The sequence below is a fragment of the Schistocerca serialis genome, chromosome 2 (genome assembly GCF_023864345.2).
Source record: "Schistocerca serialis cubense isolate TAMUIC-IGC-003099 chromosome 2, iqSchSeri2.2, whole genome shotgun sequence".
NCBI classification, from domain to species: Eukaryota; Metazoa; Arthropoda; class Insecta; order Orthoptera; family Acrididae; genus Schistocerca; species Schistocerca serialis.
The window spans coordinates 157,445,562-157,465,910 of record NC_064639.1 but is presented as its reverse complement, the minus strand read 5'-3'; the positions used below and the strand labels follow the sequence as shown (position 1 = coordinate 157,465,910).

General features: G+C 40.9%; 1 protein-coding gene across 1 annotated transcript; it reads right to left on the bottom strand.

Moving 5' to 3' along the window:
* Positions 1-13,020: 13,020 nt before the first annotated feature.
* On the bottom strand, positions 13,021-17,192 carry LOC126455477 (uncharacterized). The gene is made up of 2 exons (XM_050091231.1): positions 17,148-17,192; positions 13,021-13,773 (listed from the first exon to the last, which is right to left on the bottom strand). The coding sequence occupies exons 1-2, from the start codon at positions 17,157-17,159 to the stop codon at positions 13,105-13,107; spliced, it is 681 nt and encodes a 226-aa protein (XP_049947188.1). The 5' UTR covers positions 17,160-17,192; the 3' UTR covers positions 13,021-13,104.
* Between the last annotated feature and the right edge of the window lie 3,157 nt (positions 17,193-20,349).

The window sequence follows — 20,349 nt, the reverse complement described above, 5'->3', positions numbered from 1 at the left end:
TGCCCATGGCAAATTCTATAAGTCTTTGTCCATTTTTATTCAACACCTCATGCAGGCTTTCATCTCCTACTGTTACTCTAAAGACTTCTTCTTTTCCCACTTTTGCATTGAAGTCATCCATCACTATCTTTACGTCATTCCTTGGTATGGCTTCTAATTCCTGTTCCATTCGACCATAAAACTCATCTTTCACTTCATCCTCATCATCTTCTGAGGGTGCACACACAAATACTAGAGTGATGTTGAAGAAGCGGGCCTTCATTCTCAAAGTACACATCCTTTCATTTATAGGGTTAAAAATTGCTGCTTTATACTTATGGTCTACAAGAAAGCCAGTAACACCTACTATACCACAGTCTCACCCACTATACATAATTATGTAATTACCACTTCTTATGAAACCATCTGCTTTCTATCTGACCTCTTGAACTGCCGCTACTCCAATACGGTATTTCTCCATCTCTCGTTTGAGTCCATGTATAGCTCCTGGTTTGTTCAAAGTTCTTACATTCCAAGTAGCGAAGTATATATCATTTCTCCGTTTATGGTGTCCTTTTCCTTGCGTGGGTCGTTCATCAGTATCATCAGCCCGGCTGTTCCTAACTTTGTGTTTCGTAACAATATTTTTTTTTTCGGTATGGGGTTGTTAGCCCCATGATCAACCCTCAACCTGGAGGGCCTGGATTTATATTTACTCTCTTAGGGACACTGGCTTCACCACGCTTCTAGAGCCCTCCCTACCCTATGTTGTAAAAAATTGAAAATGGCAAGGAAAAGGATGGGCTTAGGACAGGATAGGTTATCGATAGGACCTTGTGGGACACACTTTGTCTGGCTCTCCCCCTTTGGCCTGTCCGGCATGGGTGACCCTGCTGGTAGCTACGACATCGCAGACATAGCCCTCCGAATCCAGAGCACGCAAACCTCCTGGGCCTCACAGACAGTGCTACGTTAAGGTGGTGTCCCCTGAGGGGGGAAATACTAGTAAATGCTGAATTGTAATAACATAGTTGGTAACGTTTAACTTGAAGATGATAAGAGGACAAAAATTAAAATAGGTTAACCTACAAATATTCTAGGAGCAACAAGTAAATAACTCAATGACACAACTGCATCTAATCTCCGCAAGTCACCTAAATACGTTTAGAGAAGGAAAGCATAAACACTAGTCTCGTTTGCCGCCATGCCTGTGTACGACTGTCAAAATAGTTCAAATGGGTGTGAGCGCTGTGGGACTTAACAGCTGAGGCCATGAGTCCACTAGACTTAGAACTGCTTAAACCCAGCTAACCTAAGGACATCACACACACATCCATGGCCGAGGCAGGATTCTAACCTGCGACCGTAGCAGCCGCGTGGTTCCAGATTGAAGCGCCTAGAGCCGCTCGGCCACCGCGGTCGGCGCTGTACAACTGTCAATAAGCCGCTATATGACGTAGACTTCCCCCGATTTTCTTGTCACGGAAGAAGTGGCTTGTAGACTGATTTTTCTTGGAATGAACGTTCACGGAAACTAAAGAGATAAACTTTCCGTGATTCAAAACGCCAAGTTTGTAGTGTGTAGCACAGGATTTTATGAACCGCTCCAAAAGTTCCAGTGGTTGTTAAAGAAGGGCACTGATATCCTTTAAAGATTCTCGTTCTCTCTGTTAATCCTACCTGCTAGCGTTTAAAATTTTAAAAGATAATATTTGTACCTATTGTACCTTCGAGGGATTCAGTACCTGGATGGATGCTGTGGAGGTTATTGATGCAGTAAGACATCAACCTTCCAACAATACCACCGCTTGAAAAGTAAGTTAGAAATCAGATTAATAATGTTGCTCACGCAGCATATGTTCGCTGTATCGGGCAACAACAAAGTTATTTACTGTGGATGGTATCGTCAGAATGGAAACAATGAGGTCACTGTAAAAAAGTCATTAATTTGGCATTTATCTTGAATGGATTCCCACGTAAATTTCGTCTAAGTTGTTATGGCTCATCTTGTTGATTCAAGGGTGATTCCACTTTGACTGCTAGAAGGTCCAGATTTGTATTTTAGCAATATTTGAAGACCTAACAAATACGTTTTTCAGAAAATTCTTAATGATCAAACAATCCCAGATCAGAACAATGGTGTGGTAGAAATAATTTTTGACTTGGTGTTCACGATCCACAATTAAACTTCTTGTAAATTCACATACACTTCTTCTTAAGTGTCATATCATCAAGAAAAGTTTTGTATCAATCTTCATATATTTAATTCCCACTTTAACCAAACACAAGACTTGACTGTTCTTTTACAAAGCGAAATAACAACTTAACTTCTGCCAAAGTGAAACTAAGACTGCTCTGTGCGCATTCGCTCCAAAACGGTTACAAGTGAGTCAAAGATTATGACAGTCTTACAGAAATGAATACACTCAAGAACCATATCACTGTAATATATCGATACATCGGAGTACCTATACATTAATAAAACCAAATGTGAATATTGTCACAAAAATATGTCTGTTACTTCACAGAAAAGTAGTACGATATTACTGGTATCGAGAATTGGGATTGAAGTGCCGTCATGGTCACATAAATAGATAACGATTACAACCTGTAGAGTGGTAGCCAGTGGGCATACATACTCTCTCAGTAAGGTGGAGTAAAGCTGTCCCACTGAAAGGAGACTATTGTAGTCGACATAATCGTCCTGAGACATTCAGCAGTTATTTAGGTAATTACTTCAATTCTCATTTATTGTTCCGTCTCTGTCGCACATTTTTTAGTTACATTACATGTTTGTATCACTCTGGATTAGAGTACCCTCGTATGTGGTCCTGAGCACACAAGACGGCTTGCTGACAGAACTACTTCGATCTGAAGATGATTCAGAGTGAACGAAACGTGTATTGTAACTAAAAATGAGCATCTGAGACGGAGCGTAAAGCCGGCCGCTGTGGCCGTGCGGTTCTAGGGGCTGCAGTCCGGAACCACGGGACTGCTACGGTCGCAGGTTCGAATCCTGCCTCGGGCATGGATGTGTGTGATGTCCTTAGGTTAGTTAGGTTTAAGTAGTTCTAAGTCTAGGGGACTGATGACCTAGGATGTTAAGTCCCATAGTGCTCAGAGCCATTTGAACCATTTGTACGGAGCATAAAGGAGAATTATAGGAACGGAGATTATATTGAAAAATATGGTTTTGTAGCCAAAAGAGTGCGGAATGATATGGTGTACGGGAATCCTGAATAAAACCACCCTGCTTTCAGTAACAAAATGTGTTGCATTACTTGTTTTGTAACCGAGGGGCAGGGAGCACGCGGTGCTGGACTGGCCCTGAGCGAGTGGCGTTCACCATTTAGGCCTTCCTCTCGGTCTTATTTGGCAGCAGCACGGCTCTGATGTTGGGCAGGACACCTCCCTGTGCGATCGTGGCGCCCGACAGTACCTTGTTGAGCTCCTCATCGTTGCGGATTGCGAGCTGCAAGTGGTGCAGGATAGTGCGCGTCTTCTTGTTGTCGCAGGCCGCTTTTCCGGTCAATTCGAGTACCTCAGCTGCCAGGTACTCGATAACGGCGACGCAGTAGACTAGTGTCCAGGCGCCGATGCGCTCGGTCTAGTTTCCCTTGCCCACTCTTGTTCGATGGCATCCTTTTCAAGAATGGCTTTCACCAAAGACATTTCCTGCTTCATTTTGCAACCTAACCATATTTCATCTCTGAAGAGAACGGTCTGTCACTGACATGGAATCCTCTGTATATGTTTGCCTGTTAAACACAAGTACGAGGGTTGTTCGGAAAGTAAGGGACAATCGGTTGCGTAATGGAAACCACAGTGAAAATCAAAACTGTTTTCTTTGTACATTTTGCTACACCTTCCAGCTACTTCTCTACATAGTCGCCGCTCCGACTTAGACATTTGTCGGAGCGTTATACCACATTTCCAACACCATCGTCATAGAAGGCAGCCACCTGTGCTTTCCGATAATTCTCTATGCAGGTCTACAGCGCGTAGCCAGCGCCCAAGTGTTGCCTTCGTATCTAGCGTTTCATGTGAACAGAGATGATACTCAGGACGAGCCAATTAGGGCTGTGTTGTAGGTGCTCGAAAACTTCCCATCGAAAAAGCTGCAGGAGCTGTTCACTGCCCCTGCAGGGTGCGGCTGAGAATTGCCGTGAAGAAGGAAGTGCGTGGCAGTTGTGTTAGGTGGGCTGCATTCATTAAGGCGAAGCCTCTCAGCGGGCCCTCTTACTTGGCGGGAGACATTGTTGTTCTAGGCACCTTTACTCGCTCACAGTGCGCTCCCAACTGAAAAGAGCGTTTCGATGCGATCGACGGGCATACTAGAGACACTGCCAAAAACGTCTGTGAAAGGCCTCGTCGGATTTTCACAGTGGTTTCCATTTCGCGACCGATAGTTCCTCACTTTCCGAATAGCCCTCGTATTTCCTCCTGCAGCAATGTGTACAGTTCGTTTTGACGTTCGGCTTATAGCATTTTACTTTTAATCTTCAGCCGCCTGCACATTTTATAAAGACTATTTTATACGCCTAGATGTATCACTCCTTAGTAATACAGGCTATGAAACAGCTGTGACAATTTTTGTTACCGTTGCAAATACTTTTCTCAGTATAATATCTGCTGTACAATTGCAAATAATGGGCATTTCATCTCGCGAGATTATGGTTTACTATTTGCCTCGCTCTCGATGAAGCTTTTAACTACATTCTGTCGCAGTTATGTTGGGACATAATACGAATGCATATCATTGCATGACTGAGCTAATGATATTTTTCACTGCATATTCACCCCTCTCTCTCTGAAGATGGTTGTAGAAAGCAACCGAAACTAGTCGTCATGCTCTAACTGTAAAATGAAAACTGCAGTACAAGCTTTAAAAGGTTTTTACATTAAAACATTTTTGTTTAATAAATGTGTACAGGCGTTGCTTGTCATCTTTCGTATTTGCTTTTATTACTTTCGTATGTACTTTGTTATTTTTCTTAATGTTTCTGTGTGCAATATGTCTGTTCCTCACTGCTGCTGCTGAGGGGAGAGACTGTAATTGGGATGGAGTCGCATTTCCAATATTGTGAGCGCATAGCAGCCGATACGCAACGCAGCTCTGTTCCGCTGTACGCATGTGATGTCACACTTATAGGGTGCTGTAGGCAAGCTGGTTTAATTAAAATCTCACGCATTCCAGGCAGACCACTGGTGACAGAGAAAGATGATCTGCGAGTGTTCAGAATCATCCAGACCAGCATTGTGCGGCCACGTAAAGGTCAAAGGAAGTCGGGATAAGCGTACAAGTAGCTGTAATTGATCGAGGGAACGTCTCAGTGGAGAACATTGGTAAGACACAGCGGGTAAAACATGAAATCTCACAGAAATCAGGAAACAACTGGCCACTAAAGTGTTTCGGCGCTATTAGACTAATATGGATTATGGAGGGGAGGATATTCCGCCAATCCTAGGTAACTGAGTAAAACAATTTCTTTTAAGAAATTGGAAAAAGATTTGATTTGGAACCATGTAAAATGCATCAGGAATTCACGAAGTAGGAAGATATGAATTATCTTATGGTTTTAATTTTCTTATAGGCTGCAAAATGAATGGTTAAGTTCACAGAGAGGAGTAGAGAATAAAGAAGATCAATACGAGGGCTTTTCAAGCTTTGTATATCAGTCATCATTGTTTTATTTTGAACCTCCAAAAGAAACCGCGTTCTACAACAAATAGAAATGCAAATGAGTCCAGGTACAATTGAAATAATTGTTTTATTAACCGAGAAACAGAGCCGCAAAATATTTTAACGTAACAAAATTGGTTTTATATATAAAATGATTTGAAAACTCGGCAACTAGAATAGCAATAACATCATTTCTCTGTAGATGGCAACCTGCATAACAATGCAAGGAAGGTCTTACAGCACCCAACTTTCTAGAGAATGTAATAATCACAATAGATATGACATGCTTTAAGGCAAATTTTCGTTCCATTAATCATTACTTAAAACGTCTTCGCATTTTGTAGCACTGAATAAAAGCCTCCTCTGATAATGGCACAAATGTACTGAAACACGTTTGGACATTAAAAAGAACAGTCTTCTGCATAACAGACAGACCTGAATTCATGACGTTATTTATCAGATTGGGAACGCGGGACATTGTAAAGTAGTTTCTGTTTCGCTTAAGATTTCAATAACAGTGATTCGATAGGAGAAGGGAAAAAAATCAGGTGAAGAATTAAATTTTCATCTTGGATTATCTGATTAGCCAACACTTGTTGTAGTTACTTTTACTCCTTCTGCCGTCGAGCAAATCGCTAGATCTCATGATTTGCTGTTCATATCGATGTAATTCATGAACGGATCAGCGAAATTTTATGTGTACTGTATCAATAGACTGTGATCTTAACCGTCGCAGGGCCGATTTTCATAACTACTAATTATCTCATAGACAATTGCCTCATTATGGAATTTTGCTGCTAGTTCAGAATCTGGGGCACTCTCTTGCACATATGGCAAATTTTTTTCTCACCTAGGTCGCTGTTTATCATATATTACTGCTGTTCACTTGGACGTATGACAACACAACTACTCGCTGTGTTAGCTCACACGATAATGAAGGAATAGGTGCCGGTTTGGAATAGTAAAACAATAATGAAACGGTACAACACAATGTTATCTGTGGTTGCAGCACTTTATACATAGGCGCGACCTCTCTAGGGTTAAACTGTATAAAATGATCCTGGTTTCATTGGGTGCTATTTTATAGCTGAGGCGGGCGATCCGAATAAAATTAAATTGAATTCTGTAAGGTTGCAACTGAAATCACAGACTGGCTCGCTTGGATGTTGAACATATGACTGCAAATTGTTGCGACTCTCCACGAACAATAGAAAAACAAACATGTACAGAGGGTACCTTTGTCCGAGCCCAACAAGCTGCCAATCCGCTAATGGGCTGCCATTGAGGATCGGTCGTCTGGCAAACATACCTGGATGCCATTCAATTAAGATGGCTGTCTCGATTGTCTCGGCTCTGCCCTCTACCCCAAGTGACATCCAGCTCTCAAACACACAGTTTCGGCTATATGACTTAAGTGGATTGAAGCATTTGTTTACTAGTGGTTTGCTAATCTAAAACTATTCTGATAACGACGTATTTAACTTCTATTATTATATATTTCTCCAAGTTATTGTCCTTTTTGTGATTTTTCAATACTTTATCAGATCTGCAATAGATAGAATAGCTTGGAGAGCAGCTTCAAACCTGTCTTCGTTCTGATCACTTTGACATCAACATCAGGAGCTGTGAATGTAAATAGATTTTTTTCGTATTTTCGCTTTTCTTATTGGTCATCGTTCTGTCGATTTGTTGCGATACTACATTTTTATCTCAATTTCAATTTTTTTTCTGTTGAACTATACATTACAAGTGAAGAAATTGCGAAGAGGTACAAAATTAGGAAATTTATAAAATGAGATCTGGTTAAGTCGAAAGATCAGAGGTTGTTGAGATTTTCAAAGGGACTACTAGGCAACAATTGACTAGAACAGGGGAAAAGATAAGGTAGAAGACGTATGGGTAGCTTTAGGAGATGAAATGGTGACGGCCGCAGAGGATCAAATAGGAAAAACGCCAAGGCCTAGTAGAAGTAGAAATCCCTGAATAACGCAGGGGATATTGAATTTAATCGACGAAAGGAGGAAATATAAAAATACAGCAAATGTACCTGGTAAAAAGGGGGTACATACGTCTAAAAAATGAGATTGGCTGGAAGTGCAAAATGGTTAAGCAGGAATGGCTAGAGGATAAATGTACGGATTTAGAAGTATATTTCACTAGGAGAAAGATAGATACCAGCTACAGGAAGTTTAAAGATGCGTTTGGGGACTAGAGGAGCAGTTGTATGAAAATCAAGACCTCAGACGGAAGATCATTCCTAAGCAAAGAAGGCAAAGCTGAAACGTGGAAGGAATATGTAGAAGAGCTGTACAAGGGATGTGAAGACAATGTTATATAAACGAAAGGGGATGTAGATGAGGATGAGGTGGGCGAAATGATACTGCGAGAAGAATTTGACAGCGTACTGATAGACGTAAGTCGAAAGAAGAGCCCGGGAGTAGACGGCATTCCTTCAAAACTACTGACAGCTTTGGGAGAGCCAGCCATGACAAAACTCTTCCATCTAATGTACAAGATGTATGAGACAGGCATAATACCCTCAGATTCCAATTCCAAAGAAAGTATTTGCTGGCAACTGTGAAAATTACCGAACTATCAGTTTAAAACGTCGAGGCTGCAAAACACTGAGACAAATTCCTTACAGAAGAACGAAAAAACCGGTAAAGCCAACCTCGGGGAAGAACGGTTCGGTTTCCAGAGTAACGCAGGAAAACGCGAGGCAATATTGACCCTACGATTTATCCTTGAACATAGATTAAGGAAAGGCAAACTTGGTTTTCTGCCAAATAAACTCAATGAAAGTTCTCTGCTTGGAACGCAACTCCGTTACAGACACCATGTTGAAAACTACGTATAGGGCCGAACACGAAACTGTTGGGGCTGAAGCGGGAATATTTCACGATATTCCGCAATAAATTTCGCATTTTATAAACGAAATTAGCAGAGAAAAAAATGTTGTATTATTTACTAAAGGCCCCTCGTGTATTTTAAGACGGTCATACAAGTGTTCACAACTTGCCACTGTAACAGCGTAGATCTACAGAGAATATGCCATTCTACTTTCACATATGCAGAGTGTTTTGTTTCCGTATTATAGATACAAGCGAAATAGACAAGTAGATGACAATGATACAAGAAAACAATCCTAATGAACGTAGGTCTGGACACGGAAGGTATTACGACTGAATCTATGCACACTTTATAACAGAGTACCAGAGGATTCGAACTGCAGATACACTTGACAAGTGTTCCATAAGTTACACTTTCATGTGCAAGCAGGCTTCTGCACGAATCCTCATCGATGCCAGTGCACATTCAAAAGTCCCAACGATGTTCTGAATGCTTCGAAGAACAGGCACAATGCGTTCGATGAGTTCGTCGACGCTATCAACAGAGTCGGAATACACCAAAGTTTGCAAATATCCCCACACAAAAAAATTCATCGGGTTCAAGTCCAGGGACCTGGGAGTACATTGTATTGGTGAACCACGGCCAATACATCCGGAGATTATAATTAAAGTGCAGCTGCTATCAGAGGTCCACTGTGGGCTGTAATTATCGCATAGCAGGTAAACTTGGTAGATATTCTAGTGCGTTAAGGCGGAACCTATTTACGCTGAAAAAAATTAGTTCCAATTTTGGCCAACAGGTGCAAATGCGGCGCTGTACAGCATCTCGTGCACCTCTTCGGTGCTCATATCGAACAAACTGTGTAAACTGCGGTTAATAATGACATAGACATTGTTCCTTTCTTATTTTTTCGCCCTTTTCTGTTCACGTACCGTTCGTAATCCATTACATATGGCCAAATTTCTATACGTCTTTCTTTCTTTCCTTTCACAGCCCCAGATTTGCACCTGGTGGCCAAAATTAGAACCAATTTTTTTCAGTTAAATCAGTTCCGTTTTAACACGTTATGATATATGCCAAGTTTCACTGCCATCTAATAATTACAGCCCATACTGGACCTCTGCGCGTAGCTGCCTTTAATTATAACCATCTGGTACTCTTCGAAGATCCGTTCTACGTATTCCCGGATAGCCACATGAAAGTGTGCCAGTGCACCACCATGCATGCGCCACATACGCATCATCATAAGGAATATCATCCAAGACGTAGCCTTCGTCATGAACAGCATTATAACGTTGACATGACTGTACAGTCGCATACGCCGACAAAACTCTTCGTTCCTGAATCTATGTTTATCATGGTTATTCGTTTGTGTCTTGTCTTCTTCTCGCCCCATTCGTTTGTACCTGTAATAGTCAGAAATCATGTATAATCCGCAAACCATCGTGCAGTGCATGGTGAGAGTCCACTTGCATGTTGAACGAAGGAAATATGACTCTCTCGATGCCTCTGTACTCGCCACAACCTTTCTTACCTTATTCTCAAATGGGATACAGAACTGTCTTTCCCCGAATAACTGGTCTCTAACTTACCCATTTAATGATTCACTGCGTTTCTACTTACGGCTCATAAAAGGTATACCGTCGAAATATCGGTTGGAGAAATGTAATTTGTGCGGCTACATCCCTGAAATCTGAGGTAGCAATCAGCGCGTCACCAAAACATGAAGATGGAATATTACACTGTTGTCACAGTTGCGTATAACCCATAGCGTCTTTTAATATCCTAGCAGCACGTCTGAATTTGTCCAGCGTCTGCTGCCGGGGCTTCTTCTGAGACCTTCAGATGCTGAAACAGTTTTCCAAACACACCTGCGTGTATGGGTCCACAGCCGCTGAAAATTTATTCAGGGAATGTTGAGAACAAAAACATGGTCCAAGTAGGCTGTATTCTATTTATCATTCGTGCTGTGGGCCAATTTCAACAGCGGATAATTTTCAAACACAAGTTTTAAACTTCACGCTTTATTTCACAAATGTGCTTTAGAATGACCCACTATTGAAATTGCCAAATTGCACGGCTAATAAACAGCGTACAGCCTACTTGGACCATGTTCCCATTTCAGAACGTGTTGAAGCTGAGGACCACCACAAAAATAAAATTTTAAAAAGTTTTTCAGGGAAGTAATTTCCTGCATGGGCTGTTTTAAGTTTTGAAATAAATGCTTTGTTTCATGCTTTTGTTTCATGCTTTCTTACATGCTATTAGCTAATTTCGTCTCCTTGGGCATTTTCAAGCTAACTCTGTCATGGTGAAAAACTATAATCACATACCATGTTTTCCACCTATTTGTGAGGAGGGAACTCCATGTAATGGTACTTATAATAAAGGTCACTTATGAACGTCGTGGTAACGGCCTCAACACATATGTGAATTCTATGTTTAAAGTGAAAAAATGCAAGCCTTATACTGGTCTTTGTCGCTCTACCAGCGTCAGTCACGCTGAATCCTTTAGTTAACATTTAAAAATAAAACTGCACATTACAAGGTCAACGTCTAGAAATTAAAATTTTATGTTCTGACTCCAAAATCTATCTCACTACCATCTTGTAAGTATTTTCCATTAGCGATGTACTTCCCAGAATCATTCCAAAAAATCTAAGGCTTTAATTCGTCTTTCTTACTACTCGTTTTGCTTGATCGTCCTATTTCACATTGTTTCTTAGATTTTTCCGTAAGTTTTTAAACCTTGTATCAATCTCTTCATTGTATTCGTGATCTTCAGATTTTTCACATTTAAATATAGCTGTTATTCTGTCCAACATGTCCTGCATTTCGTTATGATTTTTGACCTATAACCACAGTTCTTCTACGTTTGTAGAATCTGAACTAAATGATCTCAGCTCATCTTCTAAATAGATGGTTCGTGGTTATCAGCTCCATCAAAAACATTCGCCTAACTTTCGAGTAGAACATTTTGTCGTTGGTGATATCTACCCTGTAATAGCATCACGTTCGCTAATCGCAATCTGTGGCGACACATTGGAAAAAATTTGACCTTTCTGCAGCCAGCAAGTGTAAGATACTTCTGTAGAGTAAGGGCTGTCGGCCTGGTTGTTCGACATTGTGGAGTGGCAGTGTTTTCAGTACACTTAGATCACACAGGGTTCATAACGAGGCCAGATATCTTTAACAGCTTCCAGCACATCTCGATCTCGCTACTTTAATCTCGCTGAGAGTGAGATTTTGTCAGCATGTGTATTATTCAAAAGAGACTTACTATCCTGAGAGCAGTGTCACAGGAAGATTCTCATTTACTTACAACGGAACTCATAAAAACCATTACATACCGCTGTGAGCGCTGCTTTAGCTGCTCCTGTTTCAAAAATTTTTCATGACTTCTTCGTTAATAAGCGTTCTAAGGTCGAGTGCGTATTATCAAAAACTGTATTACGTATTTATATCTTTGTTGTGCATATGTTCTACGTTTTGACTTATTTTTAATGTCATTCTTACTTTCGCATTGTAATTATTTTGGCCGTCTGTACTTGATTCGTAGAAAACAGTGCACTGGCTTCGCTCTTTTTCTTTGCTACTTTTAGGATGTTCTAGAGGAGAGCAGCAAGGAAAAGATTCCGTTCGATGCAGCCAACCCGAGGGAAAAGTAATGTTCATATAATGTTGTGAGCGAAATAAATGTCACCTTTGTTTCTTACAACCTAAATACTATTTCATTTATACTACTATGAAACCATCAAAAAGTTTACCTAGGAGAATCATGGCTGCCTACTGTAAACCAAGAACTGATTTTTACCCAAAATTCCTGAAATCCAGCGTATCAGACGAAATAAACAAAATACCGATCCCTGTTCAACATTGCAAAAATCATGAGACTACAGTAAAGTTTCATCACAGAGATTTACAAGTAAATCATGTGCTAAGTTTCCTGACTTCCCCTGATTCTGAATTAGGTAGCCAATAACTTAAGAAAACTTGAGTGGTTAGCAAGTGCTACTTTTGTGTATATCATTAACTCTACACCACATAGTCACAATCAGGTGTACATCAGGTTCCAGCACCTTGCAGTAGCATATTCAAGCAACCTTAAGGATAGCAGGGGCGATCCCTTGCAGTATTATTAGCCTACAACACCAAAAGGAGAAAATAAAAATAAATTATACGTGATAATGACTGTATGGTGTGCAGGCCGCTGTGGCCGAGCGGTTCTAGGTGCTTCAGTCCGGAACCGCGCTGCTGCTACGGTCGCAGGTTCGAATCCTGCCCTGGGCATGGATGTGTGTGGTGTTCTTAGGTTAATTAGGTTTAAGTAGTTCTAAGTCTAGGGGACTGATGACCTCAGACGTTAAGTCCCATAGTGCTTAGAGCCATTTGACTGTATGGTGTGCAATGAAAAACTTTTATAGAAAGTGTTACATTAGCAACAACCGTTTTACAGTCAACATGACAAATTTGGGACTAATATAGTCAATGAAAGACAGAGACATAAATATTATTTGAATGAGTTTATTTCCATTTGCAGGACACGTCCTGGTAGCGTGTACAGGTCAAGGTGTTGGGTTCAGCCTTAGGTTTTAGTGGCCATATTTTCCGTAGCCCCCGAGTCCTCCAAAGCCACCGCCGTAGCCTCCGCCGAAGCCGCCGCCGTAGCCTCCGTCGAATTTGCCTCCGAGGCCTCCTCCGAGACCACCGCCCAGGCCTCCTCCGAGGCCTCCGCCGAGACCTCCGCCGAGACCTCCATGGCCGGCGCTGACGACGTAGGGCACTGGACGCTTAACGACGTAGGGCTGAGGTACTGGGACGGACACTGGGGTGGGGACCTTGACGGGGACGGGCACAGGGTTGTCTACAGGGACAGGGTACGGCTGCGGTACGTGGACAGGAACAGGCCGCTCCACGGGCACTGTGACTGGGACCCTCACTGGAACTGGGATGGTATTCTCCACAGGCACTGGGACAGGAACAGGGACTCGGTTGACAGTCACCTGAGGGGCTCCACCTCCGATGGCACCACCAAAACCACCTGAGATGCCGCCTCCCAGACCGCCTCCTAATCCGCCTCCGTAACCACCTCCATAGCCGCCTCCATAACCGCCTCCGTAGATGCCACCATAGCTACCACCATAGCCGCCACTTAGTCCACCTCCGTAGCCTCCCAGAGAGCCAGTGAGTCCTCGCTTCTCCTTCACCTGCTTCTCCTCAGCCAGGGCTGCCAGGGCCAGACCGCACAGGTACACGCACACCTGTTGACAGACACGTTCATGAAGTTTGAGATGATCCATCATTGAAGTGGACGTGGTACTGCGGCCAGTCATAAGCTTCTAGAAATAAGGAATACCAACAGAAGTACTTTTTATAAAACACATTAGTTATGCGACCAGTTTTGACACCACCTTAGTTTCATATTCAGGCCCCTATGTAAACTGCAACCCTCGGAACATTACGATAGGTGCCATGTATATTTATTGGTCTCATGCCCTAATGCGCTGAAGGTTGGATATCAGAGTAGGGGTCTGGAGATGACACTAACGTAGCGTCAAAGCTGGTCGTAATTAACGTATTTTATTAAAAAACGTACGGCTTCTGGTATTACTTTCTTCTACACATTATGGGAAAGACCTTTTGCTCTGTAACAAAGAGGAACATATTTTCCAACAAGTATTCGGCTGTGCTACTTGGTGTTCCAAATGGTACATGAATACGGACTACAAATTGACAGGTAGGTTAATTTTGTTCTATTGATTCCAACATTTCCGTACGACTGCAGGAATCGTCGTCCTGTATACATACTCTTCAGTGAACTTTACACATACAGCATGCAGTAAAGAGAATAACATATTTTTTTCATCTCTTGGTCTCCCTCTACGACTTTTACCCTCCACGCTGCCCTCCAGTACTAAATTGGTGATCCCTTGATGCCTCAGAACATGCCCTACCAACCGATCCCTTCTTCTAGTCAAGTTGTGCCACAAATTTCTCTTCTCTCCAATTCGTGGTTTCACGGTAGCGTTCTCGCTTCCCGAGCATGGGGTCCCGAGTTCGATTCACGGTGAGGTCAGGGATTTTCACCTGCCTGCAGATGACTGGGTGTTTTTGTGTCGTTGTCGTCATCATCATCATTCATCCAGATTACGGTTTGAGGAAGGCAATGGCAAACCACCTCCACTAGGACCTTGCCTAGTATGGCGGTGCGGGTCTCCCGCATCGTTCCCCCATGCTCTGTCAAGGAGCATGGGACTTCATCATCATCATCATCATCATCATCGCTTTCTTGTCCATCATTGTGGGGAAGATTCCACAATTGTAATACTGTTTTTCAATCGAGTTAACCCACCAGTAGCACTTTTATTTTTCAATTTCCACGACCTGTTTCGACCCACAGTACCATTTCCAGTGGCTGTATGTCTATCTACACCTATATCTACATGGATACTCTGCAAATCACATTTAAGTGCCTGGCAGAGGGTTCATCGAACCACCTGCTCAAGTCTCTATTATTCCAATCTCGTATAGCGCCCGGAAAGAACGAACACCTATATCTTTCCGACGAGCTCTGATTCCCCTTATCGTTTCTCCCTATGTAGGTCGGTGTCAACAAAATAGTTTCGTATTCGTAGTAGCAAGTTGGAGATTGCAATTTCGTGGGAAGATTACGTCGCAACGAAAAACGCTTTTCTTTTAATGATTTCCAGCACAAATACTGTATCGTTTCTGTGACACTCCCTCCCATATTTCGCGATAATACAAAACGTGCTGCCTTTCTTTGAACTTTTTCGATGTACTCCGTCAGTCCTATCTGGTAAGGATCCCACACCGTCCTTACAGTACACAGACAGAACGGAAGTGGGAGTAAAATAAACATGCAAGTGCATTTGGAGTGTTTATTCGGTTGCAAAGAATATCCTTTGTTAGGATATCCTTGCAGGATTATACTTCTTGGATATACTTTTTCTCTGTAGTGTACTTCGCTCAACCAGGGTACAGTAAAACAACGTGACATTTTGCAGACATTGCAACAGCCTTCTTCTGTCGCGTATGCTTAGCAGCACTCATCGTACGAATGAAGATTCCTGTGGTGGCATCAAGAAATTTGTGTATTTTTCACTCCAGTGGCTGTTGAGTATGAAAGCACGTTCAGAGTAAGGATACCGAGAAATATTGCCCTTGCAAACACACCGAAATATTGAGCAATAGTAATGAAGATAGTAATCTAAGACGTTTTCTGATGTATTATGACGACTTTGAATGTCTACTCTCCCACTTTAAAAAACTGTTTGGTTTTTCAATGAGCAAAATTGTTTTTATATCATTCAGTGCTACCGTAACTTATTGTAAAGGGACACACATTATTCAATGTATAAGGCTGCAACATAATCCTTCTATCAGATGTTTAAGTTAGAATTAACTTACGGAAAGTATGGAACTGAATCTGATAATAAAGGATGTAGTAATGAAGTGACTTGTTCTGCTTCTGTGCGTCCTATTTATGGCGGTGGTCGTCTGAGACTTTTGGAAAGCACATCACGTAATACCCATAAATATGAACAACATTTCAAAGAGTGATAATGGGTCACTGAATACAATTATTGTTCCTACTAACTGTCAGTGCTGCAGCCCCTCTTTCCTCATATTATGAGAACAGAGGAAGAGGATGTGTATGCGTCGTGGGGGAGGGAAGGAATCAGATACGAGACAAAGTGTTAACTGGGAGCAAGGAGAGAGTTTCTTAGACTCATGAAAATGCTCGGTGCAGTATGTCTGAAAAGTAGGGCCTCTAACTAGGAAGAAGGGCCAGATCACTATATGTTTCCAAATCAATTTGTATACGTATGAATGATAAGTAAAACCATAAAAGAAAAGTAGTTCACAGGAAATACAATAAAATAACCTGTTAGGTATACTGCAAAGATTTACTATAACATCCGGACCATCTGAAAGGTAACGTAACTGTTGCATCCGTATGGAAACAAACTGATAATTTGCCCATAGAGGACAACGTAATTCGACGAATTTTATGAAGACTACGATTTTTAGGTTGCATGTTCTCTCAAAGCCATATTTTTACGTCATATTTCGATTTAACAAATATGCGCCTGTCGTCTGCTGCCAAATTTCACGTTTTCCTAGTTTTATATGAAATAGAGTGTACCGGTACTTCGTTATAAATTTACAACAGTAGCAGAGCGAACACTTAAAAAGACAAAGAAGGAAGAACCTGTGAGCAGGAATTTTTTAAACAGTTGTTATGGCCTTATAAGTTAGGGGCTTACAACACTTATCATTCAGTCTTACGAATCGAAGACATCAAGCAAAAAGTTCTTATAATTCACACATTTACTCCGGAACTGTTATGAGTAGTACAGCCTACTTTGTTTCTGTTCTTTCCCGGTAATCTTCCAAATGACAAAGGAATATCAGATTGAGCTGTACGATGGTTAGAAAAATTTTGTAGAACTCAACATCACATTCTGTTTATAGAAGTACGACGAAGTTGGAACCTCTGCTGCATTTCGTTCCAAAAGCTAGCAGATTTATAATGGCATTCAAATGTGCTATCATTTCTTAGGATGTTACAGTTATAGCAACGAGCTTATAGTGCTGTAGGTAAACTACTCACCAGGATCCTCATTGCTGCTTGTGTGTCCTGCTGGGAGCGAGCAATGACTGATGCTGCTCCTAGGCGATGGAGATCTTTTATACTGCTGCTCAGCGCTACCCCTCTTCCACTGCCTTGCAATTACCACGTCCGGTTCCCCCTGGTCTGCAAAGGACTGTAACCGATTCGGTCTGTGAGCAGACTTTGCCACCTTGATGCAGCACTGAAAGTCGTTCTTGAAAATGGGGATTAATTAAGAGGTTCGTGGCGAATCTGGTGGCCTGTGCGTCTCTCCCTAGACTCTGCATGTCACTGATTTTAAGGATGCCTACTTATTCATAATACTTTTTTTAGTGACAAAATGTTGAAGCTTGGCCAAAAATATATACAACGCAAAAGATACTGGGTGTGTGTGCGTACGTGCACCTCCGTGTGTCACGAAATGCCTGAGAGCAGAACTGCGTTCCTGCGCGATTAATATTAATGTACATACAAATGACACACGTTGACAGTCATGACTGAGATGCTTCAGCGGTATTTGGCAACGGACAGTTACGGGCACTTCTCTGATTTCGAAAATTAAATTAAACTTCAACAGTTTCCACATTGTCGTTCGTGTGTGGACAAATTTGAATTCATTATTTACGAGGTATTGTAAGAATTACCATCAGACAGATAACATTACATATTTGATTTTGTTCTCAATTTTTATATGGTAAAAAATGAGTATAAGGGAGAAATACTTAGTACCAAGTCGGTAGTTTAATAGATTAAGTTAGATTAGATTAATACTTGTACGGGAACAGTAGATGAAAATAGGCACAGTAAGTCAATTTATTTATATGTTTATCGCCAAAATATGCAATAATCCTAATAGTGTAAGTATTTGAACTCAAATATTTCAGCAGATCATCAATATTTTTCTTCCAATTCAATCTTTCATCAATGCAAACACCCAAAAATTTGGAATATTCTGCCTTGGCCACAGACTTCTCTTAAATCTCTATATTTATAAATGGTGCTGTGTCATTTACTGTACAGAAATGTATACACTGTGTTTCATTAAAAATTAATGGGAGTCCATTTGCAGAGAACCAAATGACAGTTTTCTGAAAGACACTTGTATTATCAGCAAAAAGAACTAGCTTCACATCTTCGTGAATTTAGAACTGCAAGTCATTAATATTCATTAATAACAATAAAAAACCCAAAAATGAATCTTGTGGGACCGCATTCTTGACACCTCCCCAGTTTGAGGAATTTGCTGATTTTTGGGCATTATGCTAATCGTTTACTTCAACTTTCTGTAGTCTTCCAGTTAAATATGAATTAAGCCATTTGTGCACAGTCCCACTCATTCCAGAATACTTAAGCTTATCTAGAAGAATTCCAAGATTTATACAGTCGAAACCCTTTGGGAGCCCACAGAATATCCCAAATGGTGATGTCCAGTTATTCAGAGCATTTAATATTTGGACATTGAAAGGATATATAGCATTTTCTTGTGAAAAGCCTATCTGAAAACCAAATTGGCATTTTGTTAGCAATTTATTTTTGCTAATAAGTGAAGCTGCTCTTGAGTACATTACTTTTTCAAGAATTTTGGATAAAGCTGTCAGAAGTGAGATTGAGTGGCACTTGCTGGCGTCAGACTTATTCCGCTTTTTACGCAATCGTTTAAGAATAGCATATTTCAATTTGTGAGGACAACTGCCTTGTTTAAATGAGCTATCACATATGTGACTGATAATCCTACTTACCTTTTGGAACAAGCTTTTAATGCTATGTTGGAGATGTCGAAAATTCCTTTTGAGCGTTTAATTTTCAGTGCGTTTATTCTTTTCCTAACTTCAGAAAGAGAGATGTGTAGAACTTCAGTTTTATCAGATTGCATCGGCATTGCCTTTTCTAAAGAAAATTTGGATACTAGTTTCTCCACAAAATTAAAAAATTATTATTAAAAATATTTTCAAGCTATGACTTTTTGTTAATACGCTTTTCGTTCATTTTGATGGTAATACCTTTTCCTGTACTCATGGTTGCCTTATTTCCCTTTTGACAATATTCCAAACTGTTTTAATTTTATTATCAGAGTTGCTAATCTCAGACTTAATACACATACTTCTGGACTTTTTATTAACTTTCCTTAATGTATTACAGTGGTTTTCATAACATTTGATTGTTTCTGGGTCATTACGCTTTCTAGTTATTAGATACCTTTACCTTCTCCAGTTTGAAGGTATTTTTATCCCTTTAGCAACCCATGGCTTTTTACATAGCATCTTACAATTATATTTCACTATTTTCTTTGGGAAACTGTTTTCAAAAATACGAATAAGTTACATTTTAAATTAGCATCATGCTCCCAGTACACCTCACCCCATTGTACCTGCTGCAAGATTTCCCTAAAATTTACAATAGCTAAATCGTTCACTCAACGCACAATTTTGGAGGATTACTTTGCGTTAATTTATGGAGCTATGTCATACTCGTACATTTTAACTAGCTGTGCGTCATGCTTAGGAAGACCATTCTTAACAGGATAAGTATTTTTTTGATTAAGTTTATATTGGTCTATGAAAATATTATTTATCAGTGTGCTGCTCTCATGTACTATCCGAGTAGAAAAATCAGTAACTTATAAAATGAAAGAGCTGAGTAATATTTCAAGATCAAACTTCGTATCGGAGTCTTTCAGGACTCATATCCCCACAAATAATACTTCGCTTCCCTATGTCTGACAGATAGCACGATAATGAATCCAAGTTTTTCGGGAGTAGTTGAATATTTCCGAATGGGGACCTACACAGATACAATTATAAAATTTCCGCTTTGTAGTTTAAGTTCTATATGTTGCCCTACACCAAATTTTTTAGTTTCTAAATTTTCCACACTACGATAACTTTTAACATAACTGATGAGTCAAAACTTTATGACCACTGCCCACAGCGACGTTGGATGCCGCCTGGAGGCGTTGCGGTCACGTGATGCGGTAACAGAACTACGTAAGCAGAGCAGACACGGGTGGGGGGATCACCCTAGCGAATATACGGGTTGCAGATGGGGAAATCCATTGAGATAAGCGACTTTGATAAAGGGTGACTGTGAACCAGTATCTCGAAAACGGCGAAGCTGGTCGAACGTTCATCTGTTACTGCTGTGAGCATCTGTGGAAAGAGAAACTACCACCAGGTGCTAAATGGTTGGACGTCTACGACTCTTC